This window comes from Hemicordylus capensis, chromosome 3 (genome assembly GCF_027244095.1).
Source record: "Hemicordylus capensis ecotype Gifberg chromosome 3, rHemCap1.1.pri, whole genome shotgun sequence".
NCBI classification, from domain to species: Eukaryota; Metazoa; Chordata; class Lepidosauria; order Squamata; family Cordylidae; genus Hemicordylus; species Hemicordylus capensis.
In genome coordinates, this window is record NC_069659.1 from 77,961,010 (window position 1) to 77,987,675 (window position 26,666).

General features: G+C 41.3%; 1 protein-coding gene across 5 annotated transcripts in view; it reads left to right on the forward strand.

Annotated features, from left to right (window-relative positions):
• The window catches only part of USP25 (ubiquitin specific peptidase 25), a 135,799-nt gene that overhangs the window by 67,075 nt on the left and 42,058 nt on the right, over window positions 1-26,666 (forward strand). For all 5 annotated transcript variants that reach the window (XM_053307139.1, XM_053307140.1, XM_053307141.1 and 2 more), the window contains 5 exons: window positions 13,519-13,592; window positions 16,086-16,234; window positions 21,162-21,289; window positions 23,818-23,913; window positions 24,557-24,718. In XM_053307139.1, the coding sequence (XP_053163114.1) occupies window positions 13,519-13,592; window positions 16,086-16,234; window positions 21,162-21,289; window positions 23,818-23,913; window positions 24,557-24,718 (609 nt within the window). The remainder of the gene's footprint in view (window positions 1-13,518; window positions 13,593-16,085; window positions 16,235-21,161; window positions 21,290-23,817; window positions 23,914-24,556; window positions 24,719-26,666) is intronic.

The window sequence follows — 26,666 nt, forward strand, 5'->3', positions numbered from 1 at the left end:
TTCTCCACACTTTGGATGTCTGTGCCTGCATAGATATGGACTGGGAACTTTCTAGAGTTGTCAAAGCTTTTTGACAGTAACCTTATCCCTTTTGGTTACATAACCGTCCCCTCAGACCGTACTTCCCTCAGTTGTCTTCTGAACGTTGCAATAGTGACTTCGGGAGTCCTTCTGCCACATTTTTGTTATCTGAACTGTTTGAGAGAGAGAGAGAGAGAGAGAGATATTTCTCTCTCCCCATGTAATTTTATTCCTCACTGTCTATCGTCTTATTTACTCTGGCCTTTTTTTGCATCCTCATTTCAGTCCCCGCCCTCGATTTTTCCTCAAACGCAAACACCTGAGGCAGTCTATGGCTGCTCAGGCTTCATTCAAGTTCTGTGTTAGTTGTGCCTCTAAACTTCCCTCATCTGATGGGCACGAGAATTGGCTGGTGTGCCTTGGGGAGTCACACTGCACTGATTTGTGCTCCATGTGTTGGGCCTTTATTAGGCAGGTCAGAAGGAACTGAGCCTCGCATCTGTGGTCTTTGCTGTGGGATAGGGTCTTGCTAGCTGCATCAGCCCTGCAAACCACACAAAAGCTCAGATAAGCTGGGCTCTGAAGACTCAGAGCTGATGACGCAGGAAGTGTTGCAGGTGGTACCCAAGCCAGGACTAAACTCCTAGTGCCGAAGAAGCAGAGCTTTCCTGTACCGAATGCTACTACTTCCGGGGCCAAACCTCTTAATAAGCTGAAGTTTTCAGAGCTGGAAGGGGCAAAGAAACTGCGCAAGAGAGAGCATGCTGCCCTGCTTAAAATAGCGACTGTTTCCATGGCCATCTCCCTGATGCCAATGAGTGAAGGGGATTCGGAGGAGGAGCATCCAGAAGCTAACCTGGTCTGCTACTCTGACTCAGAGAGCTCTCAGTGCTAAGAGGTTGCACTCTTGAACCTTATGAGAGATTGAGCCTTATGACCTTTATGAGCACTATGATTGTGACAGGCACTATGGGGACAAACGCCCTGTTAAATGCAGGGACAGAGAGAGCCTGTTGCTCACCTGACTGGTTCTATGAAGGTCTGCCACTGTTGCAAAATGGAGTATGTCTGAATGGAACCCAGAGCACCAGTAACTCAACAAAGACACCCATTCTGGGGCCCTAATGAGATGGACACAGCTGACAGACATAAAGATCCAGATGTGCCACCAGATCCCTCAGAGTCCGAGGATCCTCTAGATGGGGATAGAGGGCAGTCTACTTCAGAAGACTATAGACCATACTCTGAGCAGGTCCAGTGTATGGCTACAGCCCTAGGATTGTAAGCACAGCATTTGAAGCATGAGACAGCAGACCCTGAGTTTGGCCTGAGCTTCCACTACACTGATTTCTCTACCACTTCTGCCCACTGTCACAGAAGTGGTAAGGCAGCTTGGGCTAAAGCAACATCCATTAAACCAATATCAAGAAAACCAGAGAACCTTTACCAGGTTTACCAAAGTGATGCTGTCTACTTCTTTTACACCCTAAGCCTAACTCAATAGTAGTTGAGTCCTCTCAACAGGGTGCAAAGCAGAAACACCTGTCTGCCCCATCTGACCCCAGTGAGAAGAAACTGGATTCCTTCAGGAAACACATTTATGCTACTGTGAGTCTTCATGCATGCATATCTAACTACCAGGGGTGTATGCCTCATTACACCCATTTTATTTGGGAAAAGTTGGAACCGTTTATTCAACAACTTCAACAGGATCAGAAGGAAGCAACTATGACCTTTCTTTCTGAAGGCTTGTAGACTAGAAAACAGCAACTACATTCAGCACATCACAAGGTGGGCTGCAATTCTTGAACAACGGCAGCAGCTGTAGAATTATGCAGGCATGTGTGGCTAAAATCTATCTCTCATACACCTTAGCCAAGCAGTGAATGAGGACTTCCCCTTCGATGGTGACAATCTCTTTGGCAAGGAAATGGACAATATGCTGGAGATAATCCACAAGATGAAGACCACTGCAAGATCTATGGAGATCCAGTTTTTTCAGCAGAGGCCCAATAAACAGCGCTCTTGGACACAACAGTCACAGCAGAAATCATCCTACCAAACATTCCTCCACCAGGAACAGGTACCAACATTACAGTTGCTTCACAAGTCATCCATTTCATCTCAAAAGACCATTCCAAAGACCAAACCAGACTACAATAAAAGGGCCTGACCCACTGTCCGTTTCCAGACTCGCATGTGGCAAGACATCACTACAGAACAATGGTTGTTAATTATCGTGCACGTGGGGTATGCGATAGAGTTCCACATGCTGTCACCCCTTCGGGAACCCAGTTCTTCAACAGGAAGTTCTATCACTCCTTAAGAAAGGTGCTATCCAAGCAGTACACAGCGATATTGCCACAGGGTTTAATTCACGCTACTTTGCAATCCCAAAGACAGGTGGAGGCTTATCATGGATCTTTGCGGCCTCAACAGTTTCATTCATTTCCAGTGTTTCCGGATGACTATCCTCAACCAGATCTTCCAGCTTCTGTTTCACGATAACTGGGTCACAGCAATAGATTTGAAAGATGTCTGCTTTCATATTTACATCTGACCACACCACAGAAAGTATCTTTTTTGCATTCGAAGGCGAGTCTGCCAATACAAAGTCTTGCCCTTTTGGCCTGCTCACAGCACCAAGAGTCTTTACCAAGTGTATGGATGTAGTTGTAGCACATCTTTGTCAGCAGGCCATCCATCTATTTCTATTATTAGAGGGTTTGGCTCTTGGTGGCATGGACCAAAGAGACTTCACAACACATCCACACCTTGCTGACCCTCCTAGACAATCTAGGTCTATGTGTGAATTGGTAAAAGTCAGAATTAACACCCACAAAAATGATAGAGTTATTTGGAGTTATTGGGCACAATCTTCAAATTTCCAAGTATGCTGGCATCCCTGACATCACGAAGGATTGCCGACATCAGAGCCATGGCCCACAGAATCCTGGCATCCAACACAGTCCATACAAAATATGTTGGGTTTTATGGCTAACACCACCAGCATCCTATTATTAGGACGCTTCCGGATGCATCCTTTGCAACAGTGGTTGCTGACAGTTTTCTCCCCACAGGAGAACCATCCACATGTCAGGCGTGTTGCCACTTGGTAGCTCAGACCCTCTAATCTAATGGAAGGCAGGCCATTTGCACAGCTACTGACCACGATATATCTCACAGCCGATGCCTACAACTCTGGGTAGGGTGCACATTGTGCCAACCACAGCCTGCTGGACACTGAAACAACTAGGGATACAAGTTCCACACCAATCGGCTGGAACCTTTGCCATCACATTGTCCATCATGATCAGCATGGAGGTACCTCTCAACAGTGGAAGGAACAAATTCATGGCCTTCCAGATGGCAAATGTCCTACTTAAATCATCTGGCTGGAAAACACTCGTCTGCTGCTTAAACATGAACATTTGGATTTGGTGCCTGGACCACCACATCTGGCCCTCTTCCATTTACCTTGCTGGGGAAGAAAATGTATTGGCAGACTCCTTGAGTCGAACGCAACACATACAATCCCATGAATAGACATTGGACTCATCAACGGTTTGTTCCCTATTCAAGAAGTAGGGGAAACCAAGCATGGACTTGTTTGCTGCAGAAGAGAACAAACAGTATGAACAATTTTGCAGCAAAGTGTTCTGTGGCTTCAGATCCCTAGGAGATGCGTTTCTACTCATTTGGGACGTGAATGTGCTTTACATGTTCCCCCACTACTGCTTATACCACCTGTTCTAGGGAAGATCAGGGAAGAGGGCACTGATTGCATGCTAATCACCCCCTGGTGGCTTCAACAAGCCTGGTTCTCCACTCTGCTGGCTCTATCTGACTGTCCTGGCCTACTCACTAGGGAACAGGGGTTGGTCCTGCATCTGGATGTGCACAGTATTCACCTCACACCATCAAGGATCAGCAGCCAGTGATCCGAGACGGAGGAGTCCTGTGTTGTTGTTGTTGTTGACAGAGGAGTCCTGTGTTGTTGTTGTTGTTTACACAGTCAGACAGGTGTCATTGACTGGTTTGTTTTATCCAGACATCGATTCCTTCCCAAGGACCTGGGATGGCTGAAATTTATTGTCAGTGTTGTCGCTTTTGTTATAGATATTATCGCAGAATATAGGCTGTTCCAAGTAAATTTGCTTTTTGTAATTGGCTGGTGGTGATTTCTGTGGCCCCTATGGTGTTGAGGTGCTCTTCAAGGTGTTTTGGAATTGCACCTAGGGCGCCCATTACCACTGGGATTATTTTGGTCTTTTTCTGCCACAGCCTTTCAATTTCAATTCGTAGATCTTTGTATTTTGTGATTTTTTTTCTATTTCTTTTTCTTATATTCTGCTATCACCTAGTATTGCTATGTCGATTATTTTGTTTTTGTTTTTCTTTCTTCTCCACTACAGTTATATCTGGTGATTGTGTGGCAGATGTTTGTCTGAAGTCCCATAATATTTTTGCATCTTCGTTTTCTACAACTTTATCAATTTTATGGTTCCACCAATTTTTGGCTACAAGTAGCTTATATTTTTTGCAGATGTTCCAGTGTATCATCCCTGCTACCTTGTCATGCCTTTGTTTGTAGTCAGTCTGTGCAATCTTTTTACAACAGCTGATTAGGTGGTCCATGGTTTCATCTGCTTCTTTACAAAGGCGGCACTTGCTGTTTGTTGTTGACTTTTCTACTTTTGCTCTTATTGCCGACTTGGACTCTCAGGCTGACTTGGACTCCACTGTTTTTGCAGGGTCTATGGAGGAGGTGTCCAGCCATCTGTCTTGCAGTATTAGACTGGATCAGTTTCAATCTGTGACTCCTGAGGATGTGGACAAGCTGCTTGGGGCTGTGAGGCCTACCACCTGTTCTCTGGACCCTTGTCCGTCTTGGCTGCTTCTATCTAGCAGGGAGATTGTTGGAGATGGCCTAGTTAATATCATAAACGCATCACTGAGGGAGGGTAGGGTGCCCCCTTGTTTGAAGGAGGCATTGATTAGACCACTCCTAAAGAAGCCTTCTTTGGATCCCTTAGTGATGGACAGTTACAGGCCAATCTCCAATCTCCCTTGGTTGGGCAAGGTGATTGAAAGGGTGGTGGCCGACCAGCTCCAGGCAGTCTTGGAGGAAACTGATTATCTAGACCCATTTCAAACTGGCTTTAGGGCTGGCTGTGGGGTTGAGACAACCTTGGTCGGCCTGATGGATGACCTTTACCGGGGAATCGACAGAGGGAGTGTGACTCTGCTGGTTCTTCTGGATCTCTCGGCGGCGTTCGATACCATCGACCATGGTATCCTTCTGGATCGCCTGGGGGAGTTGGGGATGAGAGGCACTGCTTTGCAGTGGTTCCGCTCCTATCTCTCAGGTAGATTCCATATGGTGGAGCTTGGTGACAGTTGCTCCTCAAAACGGGAGCTGTTATATGGAGTCCCCCAGGGCTCCATTCTGTCCCCAATGCTTTTCAATATCTACATGAAACCGCTGGGTGAGGTCATCAGGAGATTTGGTGCTGGGTGTTATCAGTATGCTGATGACACCCAAATCTACTTCTCCTTTTCATCTTCAGGAAATGGCACTCATTCTCTAAATGCCTGCCTACAGGCAGTAATGGGCTGGATGCGGGAGAACAAATTGAAGCTGAATCCAAGCAAGACGGAGGTGCTCATTGTGGGGGCTCAAAATCTGAGGGATGAGTTAGATTTCCCTGTGCTGGATGGGGTTACACTCCCCCAGAAGGAGCAGGTGCGCAGCTTGGGAGTACTCCTGGACCCAGGCGTCACCCTGGTATCTCAGGTGGAGGCCATGGCCAGGAGTGCTTTCTATCAGCTTCGGCTGATTCGACAGCTGCGTCCATTCCTCGGAGAGGATGACCTCAAAACAGTGGTGCATCAGCTGGTAACCTCCAGGCTTGACTACTGCAATGTGCTCTACGTGGGGCTGCCTTTGTACGTAGTCCGGAAACTTCAGTTAGTTCAGAATGCGGCAGCCAGATTGGTCTCTGGGGCAACCCGGAGAGACCATATGATGCCTGTTTTGAAACAGCTCCACTGGCTGCCAATATGTTTCTGGGCAAAATACAAAGTGCTGGTTATTACCTTTAAAGCCCTGAATGGCTTAGGTCCAAGTTATCTAAGAGAGCGCCTTCTTTTACATGACCCCACTGCACATTAAGGTCATCTGAGGAGGTCCGTCCCCAGTTGCCACCAGTTCGTCTGGTGGCGACACAGAGGCGGGCCTTCTCTATAGCTGCTCCTGGGCTATGGAATGCACTCCTGGCAGAAATTCATAATATGAGATCGTTGTTGTCCTTCAAGAGAGGCCTTAAAATGTACTTATTTGGCCTGGCCTTCCAGAGTTTTTAAATTATTAATTGTTTTAAACTGTTTTAAATTGCTGCCCTGACTTCCAGGACTTTTAGCTGTTTTATTGGTTTTATTGTGTTTTAATTGTTAATTTGTGTTTAATTATTTTTATTATGCTGTGAACCACCCTGAGTCGTATCGGAAGGGCGGTATATAAATCTAATTAATTAATTAATGCATTTTTTCTTAGTGCCTGTTCTTGTGCAGCCAGTATTAAACCCTCTGTTTCTTTCTTCAAGTTGCCATTCTTAAGCCACTGCCAGGTCTTGGTGATGTTTGATTTTCCAGTTATATTGTGCAAATATTGACCATGCAGTGGCTTATTTTTCCATTTTTCTGCTCGGTTCTTGACTTGTTCTTTCTTGTAGGCCTGCTTTCTTTCATTGGTGTTGAATAGTTTCTCATTATTGACCATTTGAACTGCATCTTCTTCACTGTCCTTGATATATTCTTCAAGGCCTCTTTTCTCCTCCTCTACTGTTTGATGTACTTGCAGCATTCCTCTTCCACCTGAGCTGCGAGGGAGGTATTGCCTATCCACATCATTGCGGGGATGCAGAGCATGATTGTTGGTCATTATTTTCCTGGTCTTACGAGCTAGCACCTCTAGTTCTGCCTGGGTCCAGTCTATTATTCCTGCAGTGTATCTGATAACAGGTATAGCCCAGGTGTTTATGGCTTGTATGGTGTTCCCACCATTAAGTTTGGACTTGAGGATTTTTCTAACTCTCCTGATGTATTCACTTCCAATTTTTCTTTTAACTTCAGTGTGTGCGATGTTATCAGCCTGGAGAATGCCCAAGTATTTGTAATGTTCTTTCTCTTCCAGGTTCTTGATGTTGCTTCCATTGGGCAGTTCTATTCCTTCTGTTTTTGTTATTTTTCATCTGTTCATTATTAATGCAGCACACTTGTCTAGTCCAAACTCCATTGCTATATTGCTACTGAATATACGGACAGTGTTTAGCAGTGATTCGATTTCTGACTGGGACAACTTATTATTATTATTATTATTATTATTATTATTATTATTATTATTATTATTTCTTGTTTACACAGTCACACAGGTGTCATTGACTGGTTTGTTTTATCCAGACATCGAGTCCTTCCCAAGGACCTGGGATGGCTGGATTTTATTGTCAATTGTTATAGATATCGTCGCAGAATATAGGCTGTTCCCAGTAAAGCTGCTTTTTGTAATTGGCTGATGGTGATTTCGGTGGCCCCCTATGGTGTTAAGGTGCTCTTCAAGGTCTTTTGGAACTGCACCCAGGGTGCCAATTACCACTGTGATTATTTTGGTCTTTTTCTGTCACAGCCTTTCAATTTCAATTCGTAGATCTTTGTATTTTGTGATTTTTTTTCTATTTCTTTTTCTTCTATTCTGCTATCCCCTGGTATTGCTATGTCTATTATTTTAACTTGTTTTTCTTTCTTCTCGACTACAGTTATATCTGCTGTATTGTGTGGCAGATGTTTGTCTGAAGTCCCATAATATTTTTACATCTTCATTTTCCTCAACTTTTTCAATTTTATGGTTCCACCAATTTTTGGCTACAGGTAGCTTGTATTTTTTGCAGATGTTCCAGTGTATCATCCCTGCTACCTTGTCATGCCTTTGTTTGTAGTCAGTCTGTGCGATCTTTTTACAACAGCTGATTAGGTGGTCCACGGTTTCATCTGCTTCTTTACAAAGGCGGCACTTGCTGTTTGTTGTGGATTTTTCTACTTTTGCTCTTATTGCATTTGTTCTTAGTGCCTGTTCTTGCGCAGCCAGTATTAAACCCTCTGTTTCTTTCTTCAAGTAACCATTCTTAAGCCATTGCTAGGTCATGGTGATGTCTGATTTTCCACTTATATTGTGCAAATATTGACCACGCAGTAGCTTATTTTTCCATTTTTCTGCTCGGTTCTTGACTTGTTCTTTCTTGTAGGCCTGCTTTCTTTCATTGGTGTTGAATAGTTTCTCATTATTGACCATTTGAACTGCATCTTCTTCACTGTCCTTGATATATTCTTCAAGGCCTCTTTTCTCCTCCTCTACTGTTTGATGGACTTGCAGCATTCCTCTTCCACCTGAGCTGCGAGGGAGGTAGAGCCTATCGACATCACTGCAGGGGTGCAGAGCATGATTGATGGTCATTATTTTCCTGGTCTTACGATCCAGCATTTCTAGCTCTGCCTGGGTCCAGTCTATTATTCCTGCAGTGTATCTGATAACAGGTATAGCCCAGGTGTTTATGGCTTGTATGGTGTTCCCGCCATTGAGTTTGGACTTTAGGATTTTTCTCATTCTCCTGATGTATTCACTTCCTATTTTTCTTTTAACTTCAGTGTGTGCAATGTTATCACAAAATGGCACATTTGTGCCTATAGATAACTGGAAAGGTCAATTTCCCATTAGTAGCCTTTCGAAAAGGTCCCAGTTTCAAAGATTTTCTTGTTAGAGCAGACAGCCTACCTCGGTGGGAAGGCGTGGAACCAAAAGGTTTTTTCAAATGTGGTCTTTGTGTGGCATGCCCTATGGCACTGCAAACCACTGAATATAGGGACAACAATACTGGCAAAAAATATAGATTGGACTTTTTTGCTAACTGTTCTACCAAGAACATTGTATATATAATACAATGCCCATGTTCCCTGAGATATGTAGGCATGTCAACCAGAACAGTTCGATCTCGCATTTTGGAACATCGCTCTCACATTAGGAACCAAAATTTGGAATGCCCTATGGTTGATCATTTCATGCAGGTAGGGCACTCCTTTAATGGTTTTCAATTTTTTGTCATCTATAGGTACAAACAAAAAGAATTTTCCTATGCAAATATCAAAACTGCCCTCCTACAGAGGGAGGCATTTTTTATACATCAGCTCTGGACTTTAGAGTCTTTTGGTTTAAATCAGGTCAATGACCTTTCCAGTTATCTATAGGCACAAATGTGCCATTTTTTATCATGGCCCTATTTAGAGATTTGGACGTGAAATGGGGGTTGAGTGGGGTGAGATTTAACATTACACAAGATTTATGGATATCCCCTTAAAAGGAGTAAAGTCTCTCCTGTTGGAGAATGGGACTATTATATAACATTTTTGACAAACTTTTATACGAGCTACGTTTTGGTTCCATATTATATTTGTATAATTGGGAATTTAAATGGGACAAAAGGTCCATGGCTTCTTTCGGAAGCTTAGCATTGCTGTTTCTTCACACACGCACATAAATATAATTGGTCATTTAGACGAGATTGGATAATGAAGCAAATCCCTTTTGATCAAAGGGGAGTGAAAACATCTGGCAGACGCTGTAGGATATATTAAGCATTATCAGTACCATTGAAGCCAGTACAATTTGGTATCTAGTAGGATTTCTAATTTAGAAACCACTGGTAGGTGCAGTGTCACTTTGGAAGAAATAAATGTGAGTAATTACTAAAAAAATTTCTAACCCTTTAAGTTAACATAATTTGTTGAAGGTATTTTAAAATGATACATGTGTTATTCAGCTCACTTCTCCTGATGAAGTCCTGTTCAAGCAGGAGGAAACAGGTTAAAATTACCTAGGATACCTGTTGGGCATTTTTTTGGACAAGGAGCATCTATCAGAAGGAGCAACATTTGTACATGGAGCTACCTTCAGAATAGGAACTTGCAAAGACAAAAGATCTGGAAGTATTGTGAGTAATAATTGGAGCAACAACTTGAATACAGAACCAGCAAGAGAAAAGAGAAAAGATCTGGAAGGACTATATGTCCACATGTGATAGAACCATGGACATAATTGACCTTCAGCTACACTTTTTTTGGGTCTAGAACACAGATAATTTCTTTAGCAATTTGTGTGTTTCACAGTAAGTTGTGTGTGTGAATAGACTCTTATACACGGTATATATACCATCCCGTATATGTTTTTGTTCTCTGGCCCGTGTATCCTCAATTCTTTCATTCATCTTGTAATGCCTGAGCAAGTTGGTTTTTGGCAACTGTTTTTAGAGCTGGAAGTCGAATCCTGGTGGTTGTTTGGTTCATGTGCTCAGTTATTTTTTGCTTTAGTTCTTGTTGCTTTTCTGTTAAATGGCATTCGGGTTTTTGAGGTGAAGGGAAAGGGGCGGTTGCCTGGTTTTGATTTTGAAACAGTTCAGCAACAGTGGCATCCTCTATTTCCAACACCTCCTCCCACCTGCGCCTGAGCAACTTCTTCAGTTGGTGGTAATTCTTCTTCCATATCTTGAGCCTGTGTTGCTCTTTGCAGTTCTTCCAGCTCAACTCCTGTAAATACTTTATTTCTTATTATGAATCTTCTCTGGTCTGCTAGCCTTTGTTCTGTTATTTCTGTATCTGGATGCTTCTCTTTCCAACTTTGGTACATTCTTTTTAAATAACCTCTTCTAGTTGGACTAGACTTGTAATAGCAGATCATTATTTCCTTGTTGGCATTTTCCGTATATTTTTTTCGGTTAAGCGACGTTTCTTCCAGTAACCTTGCAGTCTCCAGCCCTTGTTGCTCAACTGAAGATCCTGAGTCCTGTTGCCCATGCCACCAGATGTCCAGGGACTCCAGCACCTGGTGCGGTCCTTGTTGACCCGGGCGACGACCGACCCGGTATAGATTTATTAAAGTTACCTCTCACCATATTATTGATGGGAGAGGCACTCTTTGTCTGGCTCCTCTGGTGAGACCTGTCCAGTATGGTTGGACCTCTGGCATAGCTCTCACCTTCCTCAGAGCACACAAGCCCCACAACCATGCCAAGGTAGTGCCTCACTGGGGGCTGCTGCTGCTTCTTCTTCTTCTTCTTCTTCTTCTTCTTCTTCTTATTATTATTATTATTATTATTATTATTATTATTTCTTGTTCACACAGTCAGACAGGTGTTATTGACTGGTTTGTTTTATCCAGACATCGAGTCCTTCCCAAGGACTTATTTATTAATAAATCTTATATAATCTTTAATCTATAATCTATTTAATCTATAGATTTAATCTATAGATTAATCTATAATTTTATATAATCTTATATAAACTTTATAAATCTTATAATAAATCTTATAAATAAGACTTATTTATTAAGAAGTAGTAGTAGTATTAGTAATAATAATAATAATATTTTCATTTTATATCCCACTCTCCCTCCAAGGAGCCCAGAGCAGTGTAGTACATATATGTACATATAGTGTAGTACATTAAGTTCCTCCTCACAACAACCCTGCAAAGTAGGTTAGGCTGAGGGAACAGTGACTGGCCCAGAGTCCCCCAGCCAGTATCATGGCTGAATGGGGATTTGAACTCGGGTCTCCCCGGTCCTAGTCCAGCACTCTAACCACTACACCATGCTGGCTCTTTGTCATCTTGGTATGTCATTTTGGCTGCCAGAGCAACATTCATATAAAGAAAAATGTACATGTTTTGCCACTTTGGGGAACTTCCAAAGGGATTGACCCCAAAGAGGCTTCATTGGACTTTATTCTCTCTTACCTGTTACATTTGAAGACATTGATTCTCTCTGTTCCTTTATTAAAAGTTTATATTGCTGCCATTGTGGCCTACACTTTTCACATTTTTCTTCAGACCCTGTTAAAATGTTTTTTGTTTTTTTTAAAGGACTGCTTCCTTTGTATACCATGTCTCCACGGTTGGCATTGCCTTGGGATCTAAAATAGGTTCTGTTCTCCCTCATGCATAAGCTGTTTGAACCTATGGCTGCCTTCTCATTTAAATACTTGACTATTAAGAAAGCATTTCTGTTGGCAGTTATCTCAGCCCTACGTGTGTCAGAGCTCAGAGCACTATGGGCAAACGTTCCATTCATTTCCTTCCAACAGGACAAAGTCCTCCTGATACTGGACATTCAATACTTACCCAAATTTGTGTCCCAGTACCACGTCCTCCCAGCACATCTGCCTTCCAGTGTTGTTTCCTTTGCCCACCTCGAATGAGCAACAGTTGTGGCATACTTTGGACATAAAACGAGTGCTGTCCTTCTGCCTTCACTGCATATGGCCAGTCCACCAGCCAAAATCCTTATTCATTTGCTTTGCTGGTTCTAACAAAGGGAAGGATGTTTCCTCCCAGAGGGAGGACAGAGTCTGTCTGCTGGGATCACATCGGCTATCAAGCATGTATATACCTTGGCTAAGAAACTGTCACCACCCTCCATCAGAGCTCATTCAACAAGGTCTGTGGCCACTTCTACTGCTTACCTCCATGGATTCCGCTAGACTCCATCTGCAGAGCGGCTACCTGGAAAAGCTCTCTGTCCTTAATCTGCCACTATGCCCTGGGTACCAGCTTTCAAACACATTCACAGTTTGGGGCAGTGATCCTTGAAACCATTGTTCAGTAGATGCCAGCTTCACCCATCATCCTGGTGAATAGCTTGCTAGTCTCCAAAGTGTGGAGGACAATAGGACCACTAACAAGAAAGTCAGGTTGCTTACTTATAACATTATTACTTGTAGTAGTCCCTTGTCCTTCACATGGCCCTCCCTCTGCTGGAATGGTCACTTGCCTGATTTATGTTGATCGCAGCTTTCAGGGACTAAGGGAGGTAGCGTCTGAGGGCATGGTTATATTACCAAATGGGGTGGGGTTATTTTATTTATTTATTCAATTTCTGCACCGCCCTCCCAAAAATGGCTCAGAGCAGTATACACAGAAAAATAATAAACAAGTAAGATGGATCCCTGTCCCCAAAGGGCCACAAATCTGAAAAGAAACACAAGATAGACACCAGCAACAGTCACTGGAGGTACTGTGCTGGGGGTGGATAGGGCCAGTTACTCTCTCCCTGCTAAGTAAAGAGAATCACCATGTTAAAAGATGCCTCTTTGCCAAGTTAGCAGGGGTTACCACCAAAAAGCTTTGACAGCTCTAGAAGGTTCCCAGATCATGTCTACACGTAGACATCCAAAGTATGAAGGACAATGGACCACTACAAGAACTACTGTTACAGGTAAGCAACCTGACTTATTTTCAGATATAGCTTATTTTAGATATAGCCCGTGTTCAATGGGCAGGATTATAATTAATTTTATTGAATGCAAATATGAACACAAACTATTATTTTGAAATGATTTCCTTTTGTAATTCTGGATTTCCCCCCAAAAGATCCTTACATAATCATTGTATCTTTAGGGATGGAGAGAAGCCCAAGAACCCGATGGTAGAGCTGTTTTATGGGAGGTTTCTAGCAGTTGGAGTTCTTGAAGGTATTGCATTTGAGGGGGGGAACGTTCTTATAGCTTCATTCTCTTGAATCAACATTTTAATGAGGAACTGAAAGCTACACATGACTAAAAATAGTTTGTACAAGGGAAAATGTGTTTAAGCAGAGCAACGGAGAGTACTCTAGGAATTACAGCGGAACTTTTTTGTATAGTACTCTAGGTATTACAGCAGAAGTGTTTTGATTAATGCATCATTTATTTTCATTTGTTTTTACTGCCTTTCTTCCCAGATGGCACCCAATGTGGTTCACAACCAATTATTGAATTAAAAATACAGTGGACACATACAAACAAAACCCTCCCTCCAAACATTAAAGGACAGCAAAAGGAACAAAATGACAGGGACACAACATCTCAAAATTGACTACCTTTACAACAGGAGAGGAGAGCTGGTCTTGTGGTAGCAAGCATGACTTGTCCCCATAGCTAAGCAGGGTCTGCCCTGGTTGCATCTGAATGGGAGACTTGATGTGTGAGCACTGCAAGATATTCCCCTCAGGGGATGAAGCCGCTCTGGGAAGAGCAGAAGGTTTCAGGTTCCCTCCCTGGCTTCTCCAAGATAGGGCTGAGAGAGATTCCTGCCTGCAACCTTGGAGAAGCTGCTGCCATTCTGTGAAGACAATACTGAGCTAGATGGACCAATGGTCTGACTCAGTATATGGCAGTTTCCTATGTTCCTATGTTCCTAACAGTCTGTCTCTAAGCTAGATCATACTAAACTTGGTGAAAATAGGTTTTCTTTACAAATTTTGTGAAAGTGGTGGAGATTGATGGGGCTAGCTAGATTGTATAGGTGAGGAAGTTCCATAACCCGGTCATGACTACCATGAAGTTTTTGTTCTCCATACCAAACAGGCACACCTGAGATTGGGAGTAGCAAGTCATCTCCAGATGGCTTCATTGGGCAAGTAGACTTGTTTGGTGACATTGTACTTCAGAAACCTGTTAATGGTTTTAAAAGCCATCACCATCATCAGAAACAAAGTGGAAGCCAATGCACTTCACACACAAAAATTGAGTCACCTTTATGCTGCCCAACAGTAACTTGGCCACAGCATTCTGTACCAGTTTCTCAACATTTTTCAAAAGCAGCCCCATATAGAGCATGTTAAAATAATCTAGTCTAAATGTGACCAGTGACTGTGACCATCTACTTTCTCCAGGAAGGTCCAGAAACCGGATGGAAATAGACCCACATAATTCATTTTCGTAATTCCACAATCACCTGGAATTAAGATGCCTTCACCCATGCAGGCACTGTACCCACAAAGGGCAGGTTAAACACAAGTTAATATCTATACTGGCTTATTTAACAAGAATCTTGGCACCAGTTACTTTAATTTTGCTGAAAACCTGCTTTCACAAATAGAATCATTGCACCCCAGATGGCTCTTTCCACCTTTGCAGCCCAGATTGGCAAGGAATGAGAGGGCAGGTGATCAGTTCAACCTTGCCCACTTTCATATGCTAAGTTAAACTGAAAGGTATCCATAAAAATAGTACAAGCATTAACATTAGACACAAGTACTCAGAGTAGTCCCACTGAAATTAAAATCAATTCGGCAATGCCTTTAATTTCATTGGGATTACTTTGAGTACTTTTCCTCATCATGTCAGCCAATATTTTTACACTTTAAATCTCTCTTTTTTAATCAATAAATTTCATCCCTTCCCCCTTTCATATCTTCACAAATATTTGCTTTGAAAGTTAGCTAGCTTTGCTTGTGTAACTTTGTTGATATCAGTTTTAACTAGTGAAAAAATAATAGTATTGAAAAAGCTGATAAATGTCTGGTTGGTTTTTAATTCTCCAAGTATTATGATTCCTTATGTAGCATCATCTGTATAAATATCAATTACATGACTAAAAATAATACTAAAATGTCATAGTTTAAAAGGCATGATTGCAAAAAGATGATGAACTGAGGCCAAAGTAAATGAAATTCCAAATTTACAAACTCAAGTTCAGTTTGTGAACATTGTCCAAGAGCATCAGCACAGTTGGTCTCATGCTTAAAGGGAACCTTCTCTTGAACAGTAGCTCCGCTGTTGCCCGGCAAACCTCTTTGAAAATAAAGAGTCTTCAAAAACAATTTGTGATATAGGGAAATACAGTAAATGGAAAAATTCCACTGAACATGACTAAGGTGACTATGTTTATCATAACCTTTTTCAGTTGGGGGCCATCTCTTACAATCCAGTCTTAGTCATGACTAAATTCCATTACAATTAATGGGGACTTAAGCTAGTCATGACGTTGTTCATTTATTTCCTTGGTGCTTAGCCATGACAGACAAGTGTACATGCTGCCCGATATATTATACAACATTGGGCAGGTAAGTCAGTTAATGCTTAACCAACTAGTTTGACTTGAATATAATCTATAAACTGACTGAGATAAAATAGTTATATAGTGCACAGACGTGATAGAATATGTTTATTGTTGAAATCTTGACACCTCCCTCTTCTGATAAGGGAAGAAATTTGAAAATACAGAGATGTTTGGCCAGTACCCACTTCAAGTTAATGGCTTCAAAGATCTGCACGAGTGCCTAGAAGCTGCAATGAATGAAGGGGAAATTGAATCCTTACACTCAGAAAATTCTGGGAAGTCTGGCCAGGAGGTGAGTGATACATTTAGACGAGTGGAGACATCTGTAACCCTTTCCATAATGTTGACTGAGTTTAAAATATAGGTGACACAAAGGCAAATTATTTGGCAGATCTTTTATTTACTCTGATATAGTCCACTCCATGATACATGTTTCTTCAATCCCTGAATTTTTGGTAATGTTTATCAAAAAGCTCTGTAATACAGGATACTTTCTTTAAAACACTATGTAGAATAGGTTGAGTTGAGTTACATTAGGGTGATGTGTATATATCTATGACCTTTCATGTGATTAGAAAAGGCAGAAATAATATTGGTAGTCCCAAGAGAAAGGGATTATTGAGTGGAGTAGACTTGACCAGATTTATATCAAATATCTGCCTATCATTCTTTTAAAATAGATGAATCTGTCTTACTATCTGATCAGGTTAGTGTTGTCTGCTGTTTGGTATATGCCATTGTGTTGAACCAATGAAAGCTACTTATTGAAAGATAACTCTGAGTAGACTGTAATGCTTTAAATATATAGTTTAGATTTTTAAGCCGTTAAGTTAGAGAATGCTTGTTTGCCCCAAATACTAGCATAGATCCTAGATCCATGTTTTCAGTAACAGCTGTGCAGCACACTTCCAATTTTTATCACTTCTGTAGCACTCTAAAGTGTTACGGTTATAATTCCGTTTATGTCTGCAAAAGAACTAGGAGTGTTCAGTCTGAAACGTGCTTATTTGCCTTACCCTGTAAATAAGGGCTTGGTTTAATTATGTCATTCTTAATTATATGCTTGTGTTATCTGCTGCCCAGTAAGTAGCTCTTTACGATCTACTAGTATGTTGTTTGGCTACTGAAATGCACATATAAACATCCAAATTGCCCAGGTAGAAATAAGTTATGAGAGTAACATTTGTGGTGCTAACAATGACTTTTTGTCAAGCAGATCATCACCGTTTATCTACAGATCAAGAAAATAGGTCTAGAAAAGTTCCTTGCTCAACTTCGGTCCTCCTGCAGATGTTGTCCTACAACTCCCATAATCCCTGACTATTGGTCATTTTGGCTGGTGATTATGGGAGTTGTAGTGCCAAAATAGCTGGGGGGCTTAAGTTGAGCAGGCCTGTTTTAGGGAGTGAGCCACATTTAAGAAAGCATGTTAAATGTAGCTCATTCCGTAAAGCAGGCCTGCTCAAATTAGGCCCCCTACAACTCCCATAATCGTCAGCCACAATGACCAATAATCAGGGTTTATGGAAGTTGTAGGACAACATCTGCAGGAAGACCGAAGTTGAGCAGCCCTGCCCTAAAGTGAGCAAGAGGCTGCTGGTTCGAATCCCCACTGGTATGTTTCTCAGACTATGGGAAACCTATATCAGGCAGCAGCGATATAGGAAGGTGCTGAAAGACATCATTTTATACTGCATGGGAGATGGCAATGGTAAACCCCTCCTGTATTCTACCAAAGGAAACCACATGGCTCTGTGGTTACCAGGAGACGACACCGATTCGACAGCACAACTTTAAATATGGGCAGTATTTCATTGTTAGGGCTATTCAAATATTACAGTATTTTTGCTCATGTCCTCCTCTGTATACAGGTATAAAGTGATGTGCATTTTGATAATATATGGGTCTTCCTGACAGACTCATCCTAGATTACATTGTGTTAGACTGTGGCTGGGTTCAGACATTATCAATGAATTCCTGCTATGAGAGAGAATCTCTTGGATTAATTGAACTGCACAGTTCTTTCTGCTGCCATCTCTTCCTTTGTGTACAACAGAATAATAAACAAATTGGCATTTGTTTTAAGAAAAAAATTGAAATTCTGTGTTGTACATGAATTTGGGACCATGCTTTTACTAACTAGAGTTAGAATATGCCAGGATATCAAGCAATGGTTTGATACGGGCCTGGTATGCCAGTTTGTTCTAACTATTGCCCAGTTCATATGTGATGCCAAACCAGAGTTAAAAGGAGCAGAAGTTGGAACTGCAGTACGTCTGAACGTGCAAAACCATGGTTTCGGGCTGAAAGCTATCTCCAGGTTGCCTCACCAAACTCCAAATTTAACCTTCGGTTAGCACAAAGCTTCACTGCCGAGATCTGAGGTTTGGCCACCAAGGTGTTACTTATGACTCCAGACGCAGCCTTAATTGCGGTTTTGCACTGATTTCCAAACTGCAATAATAGAGTTCGTGATGCAGATCTGCCCAAGGACATGGCTGCTCCATGCCTTCAGCGCTTCTTTCTGGCTGCCTCTCAGAGAACCAGATGGAGTTGCCAGGCAACAGGAACACATCCCATTCCAGACTTGTCGGCCTGTCAAGCTGCACAGTTGCTTGGAGGCATTCCTCACTATGTCCATTGTCCCCCCCTCCCCGCCACCTGACAAACAGGAGGGAAAGGGGATGGGATGACACGACTGGCCCTAAGTTGGCACCCCAATAAGGAAGTATCAGCAGTGTATGTTCATGTGGCCAGGCCGTGGCACATGGAACATTTGGGTGCATGCAAGTCTTCACAGGGAATGAAGGTGAGAAGGTTTAGGGGGATATGTTCTATCATTTACCATTGAGAGTTGGGGGCCCCACACAAGCAGGGGCCCCTTGGGTATGTGCTCACCCAAGGGTGGTGTCCTTTCAAGGGCATAGCCTTCCCCAGAGGACTGGCCCCCTCATGAGAGGGCAAGCCCTCTTGGCAGCAAGCTACCTGTCAGCAAGATTTCAGTTTGGTATGCACAGATTGCTTTGCTGCAGTTACTCTTCATGACATCTTCCCCCGTTATGGTGGGACAGACACACCCCCAGCATCCTTTGTCCTCCTAGGAAAATCTCCATGTTTTCCACCCCTCCCTTAGTAACAGAGGATACCAACCCCATGGACTCCCCCCCCCCCGAATTTGTGCTTGTGTGGGACTATAAGGGTGCAGGGCTCCTTGGGGGGTGGCAGTGCTATCGCTTACACAAGAAGGAGGTTCATTTAAATGGATTCAAAAGCCCTTTTCCTGCCAAGGGCGGGTGGAGTGCTCTGAAAATGCACAATTGCGCTTGGCATACCCCTTCCAGATTGTGGCCTATTGCAGCTGCCCTGCTAATGTTGTGATGCTTTGCTCACAGTCTGGCTGTGTAACTTGCTGGGATCTGCTTCGGAGGCCAAGCAGCTGGGAGTGGCTCTCCTGGAACTTGAGTTTGGCTAACTTCTGCTGCCCAATTTGGAGTTTAAGATTGAAATTGCAGGTTCACCTACCTCCAGTTTGGCATTACGTATGAACCAGGCCTCTAGTTATTTAACAAACCACTATATCCTAAGTTTCTACATAATGTAGGGCTGTAGTTTCTTTAATACAAAAGCAAAAGAAGCACACAAAAGTAAAAACACACAAAAGAAGAGGAGGCGACTAGGAGCAAATGAGTCCCTAACTAATTCTTGTAGCGGTGAAGCATGGTTAAACATTTTGCAACTGTCAGTGAGTTTGTGTGTATCTTCCAGACTGTCTTAATAGAAAACTCTACCAAACTATCTCAAGTTGTTTAAGAGAACTATTCGATGCCATAAAGTCCAGTGATGGCATCTTAAAATTGGACTGGTGAACATTTGCCTTCTACCAACAAAAACTAGACACCTTTTTTGATACCTTCCTACTCAAACCTTTTTTATTTTTAGAAGTGGTGTTGCTTAGAGAAGATGTATAACTCAGTTCCTAATGAGTTTATCAAATAGGAGCTAGTATATCTAAAGATTTTTCCACAATTATTGGACTTTTCTTGTAGATAACAACATTTGTTCTTCATTTTTTGTCCTGGTTTTCTCTAACGTTCTAGGATAACATCTTTCCCAAAGAGTTTCTCAGTGCAATTACTGCAGCCAAAGTTCAGCCTAGTGAGTTGGAATAAAGAGAGCAATCTGTTCATTTTCTAGAAAAGCAGATACTACAAAATTGAAATTATATGCATCTGACACATTTTGATTATTATATGTCAAGGTCAGTAATTTGGATTAAATACATAAATAAAGCAAAGACAAAAATGTGGAATTATTTCCAAATTTCCATGCAGAGACATTACACTATTTAAACACTTCAATCAATTTAATTTCTATCTTTGAACAAGTCAGTTTCCACTACAGCAATGCCACAAAATTATCAGGCGTAGTGAGTAAATTCAAAGTCATTAGATATGATGTAGAAAAACACTGCTGTGGAATCACCAGCACATAAAAGATGCCATTTAATTTAAATAAAATAATAAAATTTTATTTAAAAATGTATGTTAATAAGTGTATGTTACAATGTTAGAACCTATGCTGTGATTGTAAAATGAGTTACAAAAGAACACTGATCCTGAGGAAAGTTAGAGAGATAATAAATCTTTTAAAGAATGCTGGCTGACATACAGATTAATGTGCACACTAAAAAAAGAGGATTATTTTTGCTAATCTCCCCTTCCTTCTGCAGCCCAGTGTATTGCCTGAAAATATGTCCCTGAGGCCTGTGGGACACAGTGCTGAGCTGCAGAGGAGAAAAGATCAGAAAAAAATGCTGTTATTTCATAGTATGGGCAGCATTATTCTGGATGTCAGCCAATATTTCTGTCCTAATTGCTCATGTAAATATTATGACATGCTACTCACACATGGTTTAATTAAACTAAACGTGTGTGGTTTCAAATTCTGAATGTCTGTATGATCCTCCAAAATAACATGGTTTTCAATATGTTTAACAATTTATGTACACTTATTGAGGACTGGAACCTTTTAATAGACAATGATTTATTATCATTTGAAAGCAAATAAAGTTTTTTAAAATATAAACAGAGCTGTAACAGATTATATGAAATAGAAAGTTTACACTAAACTATTCTCTGAAAAATTTGTTTAATATGCTGATAGAGTTATTTATCAGGTAATATAACTGAAATAATTCTTTCTGTATTTTGTTTTCTCAGCACTGGTTTACTGAGCTTCCTCCTGTCTTAACCTTTGAGCTTTCAAGATTTGAATTCAATCAGGCTTTGGGAAGGCCAGAGAAGATACACAACAAGTTAGAATTTCCTCAAGTTTTGTACCTGGACAGGTATATCATCCATATCTCTGAATAAGATCTAGTGGAGAGTCTATAAAGCAATCTGGCATGTTGGTTCTTGAGTTTTTACACTTCAAAATTCTCACCCCCATATGAAAATTACATGAAAGTTACTGCATGTGGACTTTGGCCATTACAAAAATGGTTTTAAAAGAATTACACTGGCTACCAATAGGTTTTGGGGGGAAATAAAAAGTGCTGGTTATTACCTATAAAGCTCTTAATGCTTGGGCCTAGGGTATTTATGAGAATACCTTCTTCGTTCTGAACCCCGCTACCTATTAAGAGGTTCAGGGGAGGTTCTTCTGGGGGTGCCACTGGCTCGTCTGGTGGTGACTCAAAGGCAAGCCTTCTCTGTAGTTGCCCCAGAGCTTTGAAACACACTTCCTGCTGAGATTAGAGCTGCTCCATCCCTGTTGGCTGTTAGGAAACAACTAAAGACACATCTCTTCAGCCAAGCTTTTAAGCTATTTAGCAGTTTTTATGGATAGTTATTTTAATTCAAACTTTTAATATATTTTAACTGTTGAAAAATTTCTTGGTTTTGTTTGAGAGATTTCAATAGTGGACAGTATCAAAGTATGTTAAATAAATAAATAAACAATGTGCACTGTGCCACAGAGAGATATTTTTGGTGCCTTCCCAAGGTCATGGATTTTTTTTTCCTTTTAAAAACTCACCAAAGCTTCTGCTTCTGAAAGCACTGTACTGTTCTGTAGTCTAGAACAGGTGGGCATTCATTCAGTTGCCAGGATTAAAAAGCTATCAGAATTGAATATGTATAAGCTTTATATTGCTTATTTATGAATATTTGTACATACTCAGAGACTTCATCATGACATCAGATATATATCCTAGAACAGGGATTCTCAAGGTTGGGCCCCCAGATGTTTTTGGACTTCAGCTCCCATAATCCCCAACCAAAGGCAGCTGGGGATTAGGGGAGTTGAAGTCCAATAACATCTGGGGGGCCAACCTTGAGAATCCCTGTCCTAGAATAAACAGCAAAACCAACCTCAGGCTGTAATCATTTGCTTAGTATTTTGGGGGGAGAAATCCAGTTTAACTTAGTAAGCCTTAGTTCTGAGTAAACATGTGTAGAAGTCTTGTGGTCTGCATATGGATCATTCAGTGGAAATGATAATATTGGATGGAAATGATAATATTGCTAGCTTTTTCCTGAGTGAGCTTTTTCTTCTAAAATGGAATATTAATGTTTAACAGCTTTTTATTTTTAATAGCAGCAGTGGATCTCTCTCACTCACACATACTCTCTCACTCTCTTATATTTTTATATATTTATTAAGGGGTAGCTGTTACATATGTATTTACCATTAATTCAGCCATGAATAATTTGTTCATCTTTATGATATGTGTGAATAATTCTATTCTTGCACTGTTAATTATATTACTATACTTGAATATACAGTATATGAGCATTGTATAACTTCTATATTGTAAACTGAAATCAGCTGAACATAAATCTTTCAGATTACTTCAATACAAGTTATGTGACCTATAGATGTGGAGAAGGAAGGTGAACTAGAGATAAAGTGTTGAGTGTAGGTAGCCAGCTATATTTGTGATGTATACTCCTACAGATAAAATGTGATAGGAAGAGGTAACTTGTTAATTCTCTCCATGTTCCCCACAGCTCCGTTTTAGTAGGAATTATTAAGATTCAGGGATGTACTTTGTATTGGCCATTCTAAACTTTAGGGTAGAATAGAATAATAAATTAAAAATCTGAATATTTCACTGATTATTTCCATCATAAGCTAAATGGTATGTGTACAAAGTAACCCATACCTATAGCTCTAAAATGCTTTCTTAAATCAGGAAGTAGTAGGATGTCCATAGTACTCTAGAGCAGTGTTCCTCAACTGCCAGTCTGCGGACTGGTGCCAGTCCGTGAGGAGTTGAGTGCCGGTTTGTGCTGGTCTATGAGAAATTAAACCCCCCCAAAAAACCACCACAAATTTCAAACCAGTGCAGGCCACCACTGCCTGGAGCTCTCCGGAACTCATTTCCAGACAGGCAGCCCTTGCTGCTGGGATTACATTCATTTTGAGGATGTGAAATGAGTGTTATCCCATCAGCGAGTCCTGCCTGCCTAGAAATGAGGTCCGGGGAGCTCCCGGCAGCAGCGGCCACCACCGGCTTGAAACTGTTTTGGCGGGTGTGGGGGGGTGATGTGGGGGCTACTCCTTTACTAACTGCTGGTCCAGGAAACTGCACACAAAGAATGTACCAGTCCATGACTCCAAAAACATTGAGAAACGTTGCTCTAGGGGCTCAAATTATTACCAGGATAAAGAGAAATATTGTATCAAAAGCCTTGCATGGGTTTGTTTTCCCCCCTCTGGCCAATTAAAAATGTATGCAAATGATAAGCAATAGATTTGAATGTTCAGGATTTATTTCAATAAAGACACCTTAAAAATATTAGGTGCAGTATTCTTTCATTGCTAAAGTGTAGTGCAGAGAAATCAGTGCTATACTGTTTCTTGTTTTGGCAGATACATGCACAAAAATAGAGAAATAACACGAATAAAGCGGGATGAAATCAAGAGACTCAAAGAGTATCTTACAGTACTCCAACAGAGACTAGAACGGTAATATGGATTTTTTCCCCCCTTCCCCTTCCCCCTAAATGCAGGTCAAGAATTTCAGGTGCACAAATTAGCATCTCTTTGTTTTTATAATTTTCCTCCAAATTTTTCTCCTTGTTTTGTCTTAGTGCATCATAAATTGCAATAGGTAGAGTAATTTTGCATTTGCATCTTGTAGCTATGAGTGGATAGAAACCTTTTTTCTTTCTAACTGTTGAAAAGATTTTTTAAACTGTTTGCATAGAACTATGAATGCAAGATACTTGGTTGAATAAACCTATTTTGCATCCCTTGCATACATTATACTTGGGGCAGGCGGGTGGGGGTGGACGCATGGGTATCTTTCTATGTGAAAAGCTATTAATGTTACTGACACCCAAATAGTTCAGACCAATTTTAACTATGGCAGAAAAGAAGTTCTGCTGGAATTATTAAAATTGTATAGATTTAGCTGCTGCCTTCATACATCTTCATTAAGTGGAATGGAATTGCATAGTTAGCATTTTCCACTGCAACCACACTGTAGTGTGTGAAGAAAGTCTTGGTCTCTGCATCCCACATCCCAAAATTGCTTATACAGTATAAACAATGCATGTGTTTAGAATTTTTTTTCTTGTCTAATTGAGGTATTAATATATTTTGGCAGATACTTAAGCTATGGTTCTGGTCCTAAACGATTCCCCTTGGTAGATGTCCTACAGTATGCACTGGAGTTCGCATCAAGTAAGCCGGTTTGCACATCTCCTATTGAGGATCTTAATGTTAGCACTCTCCCTAGTGGTACTTTATCAGTACAGTCAATACCAAGGTAAAATTGCATCACGTATTTAATGTATGTGCACTAATTGCTTCATTTTAGTTATTTATTTATTATTATTTATTTATTATTAAAAATTTTATACCACCCTTCCAAAAGACTCAGGTCAATTAGTCATATTTCTCTATTAATCAATTTTTAAAGCTTTCTTTTTAAATACTACATTACATTATATTTGTGTTCTACAGTACTGTACATAGCTTTGTACTGTTGGTAGTGTCTCAACCCATTTGAGAGATCTGGAACTGAATTTAACGATTCAGAATTTGGGTCAGGTTCAAATCCAACAGCATTTTTTAATTCTCCAGTTCTTGTTTGACTGACCTGTTGAGCAAGGCTTCGTGTTGAAGAACAAGGCTAACCCAATGCTACTTAAAATTGTGCAATCACACTTCCACAGTGCTACAGAAACAATTGCTGTAGTACTGCAGAAGTGCTGTCATAGAATTTTTACTAGTGGTGGACAAGCCCTGTTCCACAACACTGAACGTTGCTTTGGGAGCCTGCAGTGGCCTGGGCAGTTCTGAACCACTCGCATTACCTCATACAACACAGCAATCACCTTTAAAAGGTGATATAACTATTGTACTGGTTTAGAACTGATTTACAATATATTTCGTGTAGAATAATATTGAACTGTTTTGCTATATCAATCTACGAAAATGAGTTTGAGTTTATAAAAGTAGTATAAGAGAATGAACCAGTGTTGATTCTATGCTCCCTATCCTACATTTGCACTACTTTAGTGTGATATGATTACTGTTCTGTGGATGGTTTCGAACTGTGATTCTTCCTTGGGCCTTGGTGTGTGTGTGTGTGTCTGTTTAATATTATTATTTTGCCTGCACACCTACATTTAAATAAATCATAAAACAAGCAATATGCAGTGGTTTTTATGTATTTCTGAGAAGGAATTTCTAATCTTCAGAACCTAAGTTGCCAGAGAATAAAAAGCTAAATGCCCAGCCCAAAGGGAAGGCCCACTTAGAGAAGACATCAAGTAAAGTAGTAAAGTGATTATTAATCACATTTTCATAGCCTTATTTCTGTGGGTGGCAAGTTTCTGATACTGTTGACAGATTCTGTTGTCACGGATATGATGCTTTTGATGAGGAAATATACAGTGAGGGAAATAAGTATTTGATCCCCTGCTGATTTTGTCCGTTTGCCCTCTGACACAGAAATGACCAGGCTATAATTGGAATGGTAGGTTTATTGTAGCTGTGAGAGACAGAACAACAACAAACAAACCCTCAAAAGCCCAGTGCCCAAAAGTCAGCAATGGATTTGCATTGTAGTGAGGGAAATAAGTATTTGATCCCTTCACAAAAGATGTCTTAGTACTTGGTGGCAAAACCCTTGTTGGCAATCACAGAGGTCAGACGTTTCTTGTAGTTGGTCACCAGGTTTGCACACAACCCAGGAGGGATGTTGTCCCACTCCTCTTTGCAGATCCTTTCCAAGTCAGAAAGGTTTCAAGGCTGATGTTTGGCAACCCAAACCTTCAGCTCCCTCCACAGATTTTCTATGGGAGTAAGGTCTGGAGACTGGCTGGGCCACTCCAGGACCTTCATGTGCTTCTTCTTGAGCCACTCCTTTGTTGCCTTGGCTGTGTGTTTTGGGTCATTGTCATGCTGGAATACCCATCCATGACCCATTCTCAATGCCCTGGCTGAGGGAAGGAGGTGCTCACCCAAGATCTGACGGTACATGGTCCCGTCCATCGTCCCTTCGATGCGGTGAAGGTGTCCTCTCCCCTTAGCAGAAAAACACCCCCAAAGCATAATGTGTCCACCTCCATGTTTGACGGTGGGGATGGTGTTCTTGGGCTCATAGGCAGCATTCCTCCTCCTCCACACACGGCGAGTTGAGTTGATGCCAAAGAGCTCGATTTTGGTCTCATCTGACCACAACACTTTCACCCAGTTCTCCTCTGGAT